Below are 14,490 nucleotides of genomic sequence, written 5' to 3'. Positions count from 1 at the left end.
CGGAAGTTACGTGAAGAAAGATCGGGCAATTCAATACATACGTAGCGATGGAATTTTATTAAAACGTACGTTTCTGACAATAAACGAATGTATATTGGTAGGAAGAACGTTATTTAACTTTCGTAGAGCGGAAACGTATCATCAGCAATGGACGAACGTCATTCAAGTGCCGAATAGATTTTCGGAAGTGACGTGTACACAACTATATATAAAGGGTTTTGTGGTTGTTTCAGAGCGTTCGTTCTGTGCATACTGCTGTGATTGTGTGAGAACGTTCGTGTTGTGCTTACGTACGTTTCTGTTATGTGTCCGTACGTTTCTCCAGCTAAAAAAAGAGCAGCAGTGTCTTTACTCGTGCTGCTTAGTACTGAGAAGGAGGACATTCCCAACAAGAGGCAGCGCATTTGGACCAAAGCATGGCTACAAGACCGTGATGTGCTGTCTCATGACAATTTACTCCGTGAGTTACGGCCGTCATCACCAGAAGATTATAAGAGTTATCTCAGAATGCCCGAGGAAGGTTTTGATCATCTGTTATCGTTAATTACTCCTTACATTAAGAAGGAGGATACATGTATGAGAAGAGCCATCACTCCTGAGCAGAGATTAACAGCCACTTTGCGATACCTAACCACAGGCCGTGCACTTCAGGATATGAAGTTCACCACAGGGATCTCAGCACAAGCACTTGGCCACATCATTCCGGAAACATGTTCCGCAATTATACAGTGTCTGCAGCATGACTATATGAAGGTAAATGTGGATTATTAACCTATTATTTATATTGATGTTTTACCATGAAAAACTTAAAATGTTCCAAACATTGCACACTACATCTGTGTGTGTGTCCAGTAATTTGTGTGTGCAAATGGAATTCGTTAATGGGGATGTGATTTAAGAGGTATATGTAGGCTGGAAAAATTGTTCAGGGTAATTCAATACCACTTGCCTGGCAGTCCTGCTGATCTATTTAGTATCACTACTATCTGAATAACACCTGATAGAAGCATGTATCTACTGTAGTGGTGCTCAGCAGAGCTCGAATATTCGAGTAGCTCGAATATTCGAGCTCTTTTTCAGCTATTCGAGCTCGGTATTCGAGCTCCGAATAGCTGGAGCTATTCGAATGGGCTATCCGAGTACACTCGAATAGCCCATTCACTATTCGAGCTATTCGAGCAACCCGGCGCTATTCGAGCTCGGTACCGAGCTCGAATAGCGTCATAGCCCAGATTGATGTCCTTAGAGCCAATCAGAGGGCTCCCAGGCCCTCTGACGGCAGCCAATCACAGAGGGGGACCCTGGCCAGCCCCTACCCTATAAATAGCGGCCGCCATGTTCCGTTTCTCCATGCTTGCCTGAGACTTGTACAGAGAGAGAGTTGCTCCTTTGTGCTTTGGCTTAGCAAGTGCTCTATTGTGATCATTTACCTAGCGTTTTTGCTCACCTACACCTGCCATATACACCTATATTGTTGTTAGTTAGATAGACATTGTATTTTAGTTAGTAGCTTGTGTGTTACATTAGAGACAGGCAGCTGCTGCAAGCTTACAGGTTTAGGCCTCAGGGGGGCCTTGCCTCTGTGGGCAGCTGTCCTCTGTTTATTTCTCTCATCTATACCAGTATTTCTGCTGTCCTTTACTAATAGTATTGTAGTTATACTGTACTAGGAGTAGGACACTCACTGACTGTCACTGTTTATAGGCTACTAGCTAGCTCCTGCGTGTGTGCACTCACTCACTGTCTGTGTGTACACACACTCTATTTCCTTCTGATTACTGATAGATTATTGTTATTTAGTTGTACTTACTTACTACTTACTCTTACTGTACCCGTAGGGACACTCACTGTCACTGTTCATATAGGCTACTAGCTCCTGCGTGTGCGCACTGCACTCACTGTCTGAGTGTACACACACAACACACACTCTATTTCCTTCTGATCGCTGATTGATTATCGTAATTAGTTAGTTGTACTTACTGTTACTACTTACTCTTACTGTACTAGGAGTCTAGGACACTCAGTCACTGTCCATAGGCTACTAGCTCCTGCGTGCGTGCACTCACTGTCTGAGTGTACACACACCCACACTCCATTTCCTTCTGATCGCTGATTGATTATCGTAATTAGTTAGTTCTACTTACTGTTACTACTTACTCTTACTGTACTAGGAGTCTAGGACACTCAGTCACTGTGTTCATAGGCTACTAGCTCCTGCGTGCGTGCACTCACTGTCTGAGTGTACACACACCCACACTCCATTTCCTTCTGATCGCTGATTGATTATCGTAATTAGTTAGTTGTACTTACTGTTAATACTTACTCTTACTGTACTAGGAGTCTAGGACACTCAGTCACTGTCCATAGGCTACTAGCTCCTGCGTGCGGTCACTCACTGTCTGAGTGTACACACACCACCCACACTCTATTTCCTTCTGATCGCTGATTGATTATTGTAATTAGTTAGTTCTACTTACTGTTACTACTTACTCTTACTGTACTAGGAGTCTAGGACACTCAGTCACTGTGTTCATAGGCTACTAGCTCCTGCGTGCGTGCACTCACTGTCTGAGTGTACACACACCCACACTCCATTTCCTTCTGATCGCTGATTGATTATTGTAATTAGTTAGTTCTACTTACTGTTACTACTTACTCTTACTGTACTAGGAGTCTAGGACACTCAGTCACTGTCCATAGGCTACTAGCTCCTGCGTGCGTGCACTCACTGTCTGAGTGTACACACACCCACACTCCATTTCCTTCTGATCGCTGATTGATTATTGTAATTAGTTAGTTCTACTTACTGTTACTACTTACTCTTACTGTACTAGGAGTCTAGGACACTCAGTCACTGTGTTCATAGGCTTCTAGCTCCTGCGTGCGTGCACTCACTGTCTGAGTGTACACACACCCACACTCCATTTCCTTCTGATCGCTGATTGATTATTGTAATTAGTTAGTTCTACTTACTGTTACTACTTACTCTTACTGTACTAGGAGTCTAGGACACTCAGTCACTGTGTTCATAGGCTACTAGCTCCTGCGTGCGTGCACTCACTGTCTGAGTGTACACACACCCACACTCCATTTCCTTCTGATCGCTGATTGATTATTGTAATTAGTTAGTTCTACTTACTGTTACTACTTACTCTTACTGTACTAGGAGTCTAGGACACTCAGTCACTGTGTTCATAGGCTACTAGCTCCTGCGTGCGTGCACTCACTGTCTGAGTGTACACACACCCACACTCCATTTCCTTCTGATCGCTGATTGATTATTGTAATTAGTTAGTTCTACTTACTGTTACTACTTACTCTTACTGTACTAGGAGTCTAGGACACTCAGTCACTGTGTTCATAGGCTACTAGCTCCTGCGTGCGTGCACTCACTGTCTGAGTGTACACACACCCACACTCCATTTCCTTCTGATCGCTGATTGATTATTGTAATTAGTTAGTTCTACTTACTGTTACTACTTACTCTTACTGTACTAGGAGTCTAGGACACTCAGTCACTGTGTTCATAGGCTACTAGCTCCTGCGTGCGTGCACTCACTGTCTGAGTGTACACACACCCACACTCCATTTCCTTCTGATCGCTGATTGATTATTGTAATTAGTTAGTTCTACTTACTGTTACTACTTACTCTTACTGTACTAGGAGTCTAGGACACTCAGTCACTGTGTTCATAGGCTACTAGCTCCTGCGTGCGTGCACTCACTGTCTGAGTGTACACACACAACACACACTCTATTTCCTTCTGATCGCTGATTGATTATCGTAATTAGTTAGTTCTACTTACTGTTACTACTTACTCTTACTGTACTAGGAGTCTAGGACACTCAGTCACTGTCCATAGGCTACTAGCTCCTGCGTGCGTGCACTCACTGTCTGAGTGTACACACACTAAATTTACTTGTGATTACTACTGATTATTGTAACTGCTAGTTGTACTTCCTGACTGTTACTACTTACTTACTGTACTAGGGGACACTCACTCAGTCACCTCACCAACCAACCCACTCCATTAAAGTACCCCACTTTTCAGCCGCCCTTTTAAAAAACTTTTCTCTATACGCCCAAAACATTGAAGATGTCTGGAAGTGGCAGCCAGCGCGGTTTGGGCAAGGGGAAGGGCAGCAAGGGAATCAGGAGGAGAGGGAGCAGCATTGTGGCAAGCCGCGGCCGCGGGCGCGCCACCATGCACAGTTCCGCAGCAGCAGCAGCAGCGTCAGTGGCTAACATTCCTCCCATAGCCACTGGCCGTGGACGCCTTGGGCGCCGCCCAGCAGGAGCATCTGCAACTCACGCTGCAGAGACACAGCAGCAGCAGCGTGTAGCACCTGCTCCCATTTTCCTCCAGCCGGGTCGGAAACGTCCCATTGAGGAAAAGGATGCAGACACTGTGGTGCAACTCATGACGGAGGATGAGCAGCCCGCCATCAGCTCTGCATCCGAGGCCTCCACCCTCACCACCACCACCACCACCACCCCTGTTCGCAGCAGCCGCCCAGCAGGGTCTGGGGAGGAGGCCAGTTCACCGTCACTCGCCGACCTGTCATTCAGCAGTCTTTTGACCCCAGGCATCATGAGTAAATTGTCTGCTGTTGTTGGCGATCTTGAGGAGGAGATGCTGATGGGCACTTTGGGGGATGAGGGATTGGACAGCAAGACTGTGGCGACAGTCAAGCAGCCCATCCATGCATCAGGAGAGGAGTTTGGGGGGTCCTCATCCCAGCAGGACATGTTTCAGGAGGGGGAGGATGATGATGACCCGGTGACAGACAGAGACTGGGTGCCACCACCTCCAGGGGATGTCGTCCTCAGCAGCTCTGAGGAGGAGGAGGAGGATGCTCTTGTGGGCCTTGCAAGGAGGCGCATCATTGCAAGCATTGGCAGCAGCAGTAGGCAGGTCCCACAGCCTGCTGGTGTCTCAGGCTCAGCAGCAGCAGCAGCAGCATCTGCCAGTACCACCACCAGCCGCACCCAAGCCCCCCAAGCCCCCCCCCCAACCACCACAGGGAGACAGGCAGCAGCGCTTCCATGCCGTAGGGGGATGTTTAAGTCACCAATCTGGCGATATTTCACCATGCCCACTGTGTACAGCAAGTACGCCACTTGCAACCACTGTCAGCGGAAGTTGAGCAGAGGTGCAGACCCCTTAAAGTTCTGCACCAGCTCGCTCATCAACCACCTTGCGGCTAAACATTTCCACCAGCATGAGGAGTTCCAGAGGCTGAAGGCATCTGGTGCTGGCAGTGGCACCACACCCATCACTGCACAGCCTTCAGCAGCAGCAGCAGCAACAGCAGCCACCCGCCCTCCTGCTCCTCCAGCAGCACCAGCAGGAGTGCGGAAACGCACTGCTCCTCCCCCCTCTGCAACTCCTGCCGCCGACACTGAGGCCTGTTCTGGCAGCCAGTCCTCAGTGGCCTCCTCTGCTGTGTCTGCTGATTCCCGTGTCAGCAAAAGGCCACGCCAGAGCCTTTTGAGCGAGTCCTTCCAGGGGGTGGTTAGGGCTCTGCCTCCCAGCAGCCGTCGCGTGCGGCAGCTGAACGGCTTGCTGGCACGGGCCATGTGCTCCCAACTCCTGCCGTACACGCTCGTGCAGGAGGGGAGCGACATTCGTGCGCTGCTTGCTTGCGCAGCCCCAGACTGGCAGCTCCCCAGCAGACACTTCTTTGCCCGCAAGGCCATTCCTGCACTGCACCGCTTTGTGATGGCCAATGTGGAGCGAGGGCTGGAGCACGCGGTTGGTGAAAGGGTCCACGTCACCATGGACTCCTGGAGCAGCCGCTTTAGGACAGGCCGCTACCTGTCCTTCACTGTCCACTGGGTCAGCTTGGTGGAAGGGGGTGAGGATGGGAGAGCAGCAGCGGGCACAGCAGCAGCAGCAACACAGTGGGTGGTGCCACCCCGCAGGGTCAGGGGAACTGCAGCAGGTTCCTCCGATCCTCTGCCATCCTCCGGCACACCTGGCCAAACCCCCCGCCTCAGCAGCAGCGTGAAGGCCCGCCACTGCCAAGCGCTGCTGCACTTGGTCAGCCTTGGGAAGACCAAGCTGACGGCAACCCATGTGTTGGCCAAACTCCAGGAGCAGGAGAGGATTTGGCTGACCCCCAGAGGCCTCAGAGTCGGAGAGGTGGTGGCCGACAATGGGGCCAATCTGGTTGCCGCAATAGACAGGGGAAACCTGACCCACATCCCCTGTCTTGCCCACGTGCTGAACCTGGTGGTGCAGAAGTTCCTGCGCACCTACCAGGGGATGGGCGAACTGCTGGAAACGGCAAGGAATGTTGTGCGTCACTTCCGGCGCTCGGCTGCAGCCTGTGCGAGCCTGGAAGACGTGCAAAAGGAGCTGGATCTGCCACGCCATCGGCTGATCCTTGACGTTCCGACTCGCTGGAACTCCACCCTGGCGATGTTGGAGCGTCTGGTTGAACAGAGGCACGCTGTCAAACAGTACCTTGCCCTGGCCACTGTTTCCGCAGCTCAGAGAAGGGACAAGACCAGCAACATCCCGTCCATCGTCCCCGATGATGACTGGAGGCACATGCAGCAGGTGTGCTTTGTGCTGGCTCCCTTCCTGCAGGCCACAAACATGGTGAGCAGGGACCATGCTATGGTCTGTGAGTGGGTGCCCCTGGTTTCTCTGCTGAACAGGGCCCTCGATGCTTTGCTGGAACAGGGAGCGGCAGCCTTGGACCAGCAGGAGCGGCAACCAGCTGCGCAGTCCACCTCTGAGGGGGAGGAGGAGGAGGACTTGGTGGAGGTCCCTGACCTGGCTGCTGATAAGGGGGATCAGCACAGCGCAGCTGAGTTGGTGCGGGGGTGGAGAGAGGATGAGGCGGCAGAGGAGGAGGATGAGGACAGCACTGACGTCGATGTGCCAGCAGACGTGGCCCGCCTCTTCCCAATGGCAGCGCACATGCTGACGTGCCTGCGCAGGGACCCCAGGGTGATCCAGATGAAGCAGAGGGAGGAGATCTGGATCAGCATGATGTTGGACCCACGCCTCAAGGGGAAGTTGAGCCAGTTCCTGCCGCCTGCAGGAGGAGACCCAGCGCAACAAATAAGGAGCTTGCAGCAGGCCCTTGTTGAGCGCTTGGAGGAAGCCTTCCCCCAGCCTTCCACCCCCACTGTCCAGCAGCCAGCACAGAGGCAGCAGCAGGTGCCTGCATCCAGCAGCAGCAAGCGCCCCACAGACCTGCTGTCTCTCAGCCACGAGCTCTACAGGACTGTAGAGGCTCCGGCAGCAGTGACTAGAGAGGAGATGCATGCAGCAGCATCCTCCTCCGGTCACAGCCAGCGCCTGACCCGCATGGTGGCTGACTACATGGGGTCGTACAGCGGGCTTGACAGCGATGCCCCTGTTGATCCCATGGAGTATTGGGTCAAGCGCATGGAGATCTGGAGCGAGCTGGCGCAGTACGCCCTGGAAGTGCTGTCCTGCCCCCCTTCCAGCGTGCTGTCCGAGCGCTGCTTCAGTGCAGCTGGTGGCGTGGTCACCGAGAAACGCTCACGTCTGTCTCACAAGTCTGTGGACAGACTGACGTTTCTCAAGATGAACCAGGCGTGGGTGGAAGGCGAGTTCCTGGCCCCTGTTGTCGGCGAGAGGGGGACATGAACTGGCTGCCGGAACCATCGTTAATGTGCCTTACCACCCTTTACCACCTCCTGGCTCCTGCTCACTAAGCCAGCCTGGTTCACTTTGACTATTACGTCGCCTGCAGCCACACATTTTACACCTACAGTGGGCTGCTGTGTACTGCCCTTCTGCTGTCTGTCTGTGTTTCCCACTGCCAGGGTACACAGAATTACCTTCTTCTGCTGCCACTCTGCCACCAGCTATTACGTCAAACAATAGCTATATTGGTTGTAAAACCAAAAACCAAAAAACCATTAAAAAAAAAAAAAAAGTTTAATTTTTCTGAGGTGCCCGGGTTGAAAACTGTGTTGTCCCAGTTGTGTATTGGACACAATGTGGGCTGCACGACCGCTGTCTGGGACCTCCTGTTGTGTTTGTTTACAGCCCTGGTATCACCGCTAGGTACCAGGGCTATTATGTCACGCTGCCTACCTGCTGCCACACTCACACTGCTCCTCCATACCTCCTCCTGCTGCTGCTGCTGCTGTCTGTCTGTGTTTCCCACTGCCAGGGTACACAGATGATTTACCTTCTGCTGCCACTCTGCCACCAGCTATTACGTCAAACAATAGCTGCTCGCCTACTCCTCCATTCCTCCTCCTGCTGCTGCTGTCTGTCTGTGTTTCCCACTGCCAGGGTACACAGAATTACCTTCTTCTGCTGCCACTCTGCCACCAGCTATTACGTCAAACAATAGCTATATTGGTTGTAAAACCAAAAACCAAAAAACCATTAAAAAAAAAAAAAAGGTTTAATTTTTCTGAGGTGCCCGGGTTGAAAACTGTGTTGTCCCAGTTGTGTATTGGACACAATGTGGGCTGCACGACCGCTGTCTGGGACCTCCTGTTGTGTTTATTTACAGCCCTGGTATCACCGCTAGGTACCAGGGCTATTATGTCACGCTGCCTACCTGCTGCCACACTCACACTGCTCCTCCATACCTCCTCCTGCTGCTGCTGCTGCTGTCTGTCTGTGTTTCCCACTGCCAGGGTACACAGATGATTTACCTTCTGCTGCCACTCTGCCACCAGCTATTACGTCAAACAATAGCTGCTCGCCTACTCCTCCATTCCTCCTCCTGCTGCTGCTGTCTGTCTGTGTTTCCCACTGCCAGGGTACACAGAATTACCTTCTTCTGCTGCCACTCTGCCACCAGCTATTACGTCAAACAATAGCTATATTGGTTGTAAAACCAAAAACCAAAAAACCATTAAAAAAAAAAAAAAAGGTTTAATTTTTCTGAGGTGCCCGGGTTGAAAACTGTGTTGTCCCATTTGTGTATTGGACACAATGTGGGCTGCACGACCGCTGTCTGGGACCTCCTGTTGTGTTTATTTACAGCCCTGGTATCACCGCTAGGTACCAGGGCTATTATGTCACGCTGCCTACCTGCTGCCACACTCACACTGCTCCTCCATACCTCCTCCTGCTGCTGCTGCTGCTGTCTGTCTGTGTTTCCCACTGCCAGGGTACACAGATGATTTACCTTCTGCTGCCACTCTGCCACCAGCTATTACGTCAAACAATAGCTGCTCGCCTACTCCTCCATTCCTCCTCCTGCTGCTGCTGTCTGTCTGTGTTTCCCACTGCCAGGGTACACAGAATTACCTTCTTCTGCTGCCACTCTGCCACCAGCTATTACGTCAAACAATAGCTATATTGGTTGTAAAACCAAAAACCAAAAAACCATTAAAAAAAAAAAAAAAGGTTTAATTTTTCTGAGGTGCCCGGGTTGAAAACTGTGTTGTCCCAGTTGTGTATTGGACACAATGTGGGCTGCACGACCGCTGTCTGGGACCTCCTGTTGTGTTTATTTACAGCCCTGGTATCACCGCTAGGTACCAGGGCTATTATGTCACGCTGCCTACCTGCTGCCACACTCACACTGCTCCTCCATACCTCCTCCTGCTGCTGCTGCTGCTGTCTGTCTGTGTTTCCCACTGCCAGGGTACACTACACAGATGATTTACCTTCTGCTGCCACTCTGCCACCAGCTATTACGTCAAACAATAGCTGCTCACATTACTCCTCCATTCCTCCTGCTGCTGTTGCTGTCTGTCTGTGTTTCCCACTGCCAGGGTACACAGAATTACCTTCTGCTGCCACTCTGCCACCAGCTATTACGTCAAACAATAGCTATATTGGTTGCAAAACCAAAACCAAACAAACCATTAAAAAAAAAAAAAAAGGTTTAATTTTTCTGAGGTGCCCGGGTTGAAAACTGTGTTGTCCCAGTTGTGTATTGGACACAATGTGGGCTGCACGACCGCTGTCTGGGACCTCCTGTTGTGTTTATTTACAGCCCTGGTATCACCGCTAGGTACCAGGGCTATTATGTCACGGCGAGCTGCCTGCCTCATTGACTGCCTGCTGCCACACACTCATCCTCCTCCTCCTGCTGCTGAATTTACCTCCTGCTGTCTTTGTGTTTCCACTGCCAGGGAGCACATACAATGGCGCTTCCAACATGCGTGCGCCCACCAGCTATTTGTTACGCTCAAAAATAGCTGCATTTCTTTAAAAAAAAATTGAAAAGAGAAATACGTGAAGATGATGAAGAAGAAGATGAAAAAGAAGAAGAAGATAAAGAAGAAGAAGATGAAGAAGATGAAGAAGAAGAAGATGAAGAAGAAGATGAAGAAGATGATGAAGAAGAAGATGAAAAAGAAGAAGAAGATGAAGAAGATGAAGAAGAAGAAGATGAAGAAGAAGAAGATGAAGAAGAAGAAGAAGAAGATGAAGAAGATGAAGAAGAAGAAGATGAAGAAGAAGAAGATGAAGAAGAAGAAGAAGAAGATGAAGAAGAAGAAGAAGAAGAAGAAGATGAAGAAGAAGAAGAAGATGAAGAAGAAGAAGATGAAGAAGATGAAGATGAAGAAGAAGAAGAAGATGAAGATGAAGATGAAGAAGAAGATGAAGAAGATGAAGAAGAAGATGATGAAGAAGAAGAAGAAGAAGATGATGAAGAAGAAGAAGAAGATGATGAAGAAGAAGATGATGAAGAAGAAGAAGAAGAAGATGATGAAGAAGAAGAAGAAGAAGATGATGAAGAAGAAGAAGAAGAAGATGAAGAAGAAGAAGAAGAAGAAGAAGATATAGAAGAAGATCTAGAAGAAGAAGAAGAACGATAAAGAAGAAGAAGAACAAGTATATACAGTAACACTACTGAACAAAATTTAGGACACAACTTCTCTTTCCACATTTTTTTTTAAAGGAACATCCCCACATAATCACTTGCTGTTGTTACTTGGAAAAAAAGATGTTTCTTGCATCATTCACCCTCAAAACAAGTGTTGGAAGCTATTTAAGGCCAATTCGAATAGTCAGCTCGAATAGTGAGCTCGAATACCGACTCGAATAGTGAGCTTGAAGTCCGAGGTCGAATCGAATAGTAAAAATTATTCGACTCGAATATTCGACTGACCTCGAATAATTTACTATTCGAATTCGACCAAACTCGAATTTTAAAAAGGGGTATTTGAGCATCACTGATCTACTGTTGTCCAATCAGACCTTAATGGCAGAAACACCTGATCTGATGCATGCTTGTTCAGGGGCTATGCCTAATAGTGTTAGAGGCTATCAATCAGCAGCAGGGCCTTCAACTGGCATGGTTTTGTTGGCAATAAAGAGGCCTGGCTCCATTTCCCTCTTACATCACTTGTCCTTTAACGAGTTAGTGTGTGCAGAATGTAAGTATTATTTTTAATCTGTTGTTTTTTCCTGTTCATATAGGTATGTCAAAAGCTAGTCATGGCTGTGTTGTGATATATATGTAATAAGCTGTGCTTTTCCAAGCCACTTTGTCACGTTCATGCATGATGCCTTCATGTTATGTAGCACATTCAACCACACATTTAACATGATATGTGTATGTCACATATCCAAAGAAATAGATTGTAGTGAGCATGTTATCTTGTGATCTGTTGAAGTGTAATGATGTTGTGAAATGTGATACGGTCAAATGCATGTAATGCACGATATTATGCATAGTTTCTACATATAGCTCAATCACTGTAATGTATTGCAACATGTGTAACAGTATAAACAGATGCATGTGTACTAATTAGGACAGATGTATTGTTTGCTGTAAAGGTTTATGAATAGAACATTTTTACATTCAGTTATCATGTGATCTGTAACGAGCATTTTTTTTTGCCACGGTAGTACATATATGTTGTACTGATAGTTGTTTGTTTTCTTTTAACAGTTTCCTTCAACAACAGAAGAGTGGCTTCAAATAGCGGAAAGTTTTGCAAAAACCTGGCACTTTCCAAATTGCGGTGGGGCCATTGATGGTAAACATATACGCATAACAGCACCTCCCAATTCTGGCTCTTACTATTTTAATTACAAGGGCTTTTTCAGCATTGTGTTGTTAGCAGTGGTGAATGCACAATATGAGTTTCTCTATGTGGATATAGGCAAAAATGGACGTGTTTCTGATGGCGGAGTCATTGATCAAAGCTCCTTCTATCATAAACTTCGACAAAATCAGTTAAATTTACCCTCAAATTCTGAGACATTTCGTGGACTCAACTTTGCATTTGTGGCTGATGATGCCTTTGCTTTACATGAACATGTATTGAAGCCTTATCCGATCAAGAATTTGTCTTTTGAAAAGAAGATATTTAATTACAGACTCTCACGTGCTAGAAGAGTCGTGGAAAATGCCTTCGGTATATTAGCAAACCGTTTCAGAGTGCTGCACACAGCAATAAATCTTCGTTTAGATAAAATTGATGTTGTGGTATATGCTTGTTGTGTCTTACACAATTTTTTGCGCAAACAACATGGCGGCACTTACCTGCCCACTCAAGCAGTCGACACTGAAGATTTGGAGACTGGTGAAATAGTTCCAGGCGATTGGAGATCATATCCTGCAGTACTGACAAATTTACAAATTGGTGTCCCCCGAAATATCACCTGTAATGCGAAAGATAATCGTGAAAACTATCTCCGTTTTTTTAATGGAGATGGTGCTGTGGAGTGGCAAAATAGTAGAATAGTGTAATGTGAGTGTTGTCATTGAACCATATAACTAAGTTCATCATGTTTGGCAACATATGTATCAGTGGGAACATGACATTAAACAACTACCCTGGTCTGTTTCATTGTTACAGTGAACCATAGACAAATTTCCGGCATGTATATCTGTCACCATATATATCAGTGTGCAAAGTTTACACAACCTCTTTCTGTTTTCATTGCAAGTATTAACTTTTTAGTTTGCTTATTATCAGCCATGATAAAAGTCCCAAATGAGCTTTCAGTCTGCCTTTGTTGATAACTGGTTGAGAGCCCAGTCTGTTATATGGTGCTTTTTATACACAAACACTGCCCCTTGTGGCTCTGTTAAGGAATCAGATCAGAGTCATTATCTAAAGGTGTTTACAAACACATCAGATAAAAGTGTTTGTAAAAATGAAAGATCACAGACCAATTTTACACCCTTCCATGTACTATTGTGCGCCATACCTACACAGTCTATTAGATAGAGCTGCATTCACCATCATATGTAAATAATTTGAAGATGCTGCATACACAGATGCTGTACACATGCAACAGATCAGTAACAGAAAAAACTCCCTTCCTGCAAAAATGCGGTTTCAGTAAAAAACATTACAAGTCTGATATGTGCACATCATCATACACACCTTGCTTAATGGACAATTATCTGCAGATCAGAACAACCAGGATGGCTCTTCTGATCGGCAGATAATTGTCTGATCTTCAGATAAATGTCCATTATCCAAGGTGTGTATGACATGTGCAGATATCATACACTATGAATGCACTTTGCAGGAAGTGATCTTTTGCATATACTGATCTGCCGCATGTGTACATCTTTGTGTGCACCATCTTTCAAAGATTTGTATATGATGAGTGCAGCTCCATAGAATAGACTGTGTAAGTATGGCTCTCATACTACATGGAAGGGGGTAACATTGGTCTGTGATCTATCATTTTCCACACACTTTTATGTGATGTGTGTAACCAACTTAAAACACAGACTGAATGTTCATTGTTTTGTTTTTTGTTTTCTGTGTTGTCAGACTAATTGAGTGTAATATTTGCACTGTGGTCTAACAGTGTATGTTGTGTGTAAAAGTGTTTCCCTCTACAGATGTATGCAGAGGTTATGTTATGTATTCCTTATTGTCTGTACATACATAATAAATACACGTGTTTTTGAACAAATAATTTTTATTTTTTGTTTTGCAACATTAACATATGTTCCGTATGCATTTTAACATAATCAAGGTTTTCAAACAAAAATTACAAAATTTAACACACAGTTTGATTGTGTACATCAAAAATATACATGGTATGCATGTACTAGTAACATGTGTATTTTTGAAAAAAACATCATAAATCACAAATTTTGATATAGGCCTTTTTCATTAGGCCAAAACATATCAGATGAGGTAAACGTCTCACCTTGTACTTGTTTATCTTTCAATGCTCCTGGGGGATATGTATTTGAATAATATTGAGTTTGGTAATCTGGCCCATATGGTTGGAAATAAGGGGTTTGGCTGTGTGGTGGATGTGATGGATACACATATGGTTGTGTGTGAGGGTGAGTATTGGTATGTTGTCCAGGATGGTTTGGATGTAATGGTGGTATTGGTTCTGGTATTGGTGGTATTTGTGGTCTGTGAATGTGTAGATAAGTTTTGTTGAGAAGCTCAAGTATAGCATTTTCAGTGTAAAACCTCTGTTCTGTTGGTAATGCTCGAAGTTTTTTTGCCACAATGCTTGCAAACGCATCACATTCATCATCTTCCACATTGACCATGGAGATAGCTTTCATAATAGCAACGTCCTTTTCAGC

At 46.6% G+C, this 14,490-nt stretch overlaps 1 protein-coding gene across 1 annotated transcript; it reads left to right on the top strand.

Annotated features, from left to right (window-relative positions):
• Positions 1 to 303: 303 nt before the first annotated feature.
• On the top strand, positions 304 to 12,666 carry LOC137504765 (putative nuclease HARBI1). The gene is made up of 2 exons (XM_068233349.1): positions 304 to 753; positions 11,863 to 12,666. The coding sequence occupies exons 1-2, from the start codon at positions 304 to 306 to the stop codon at positions 12,664 to 12,666; spliced, it is 1,254 nt and encodes a 417-aa protein (XP_068089450.1).
• Positions 12,667 to 14,490: the final 1,824 nt, after the last annotated feature.

The sequence above is a fragment of the Hyperolius riggenbachi genome, chromosome 4 (genome assembly GCF_040937935.1).
Source record: "Hyperolius riggenbachi isolate aHypRig1 chromosome 4, aHypRig1.pri, whole genome shotgun sequence".
Classification (NCBI taxonomy): Eukaryota; Metazoa; Chordata; class Amphibia; order Anura; family Hyperoliidae; genus Hyperolius; species Hyperolius riggenbachi.
Note: the sequence above shows the minus strand (reverse complement) of the source record. Positions and strands in the feature narration are given on the sequence as shown.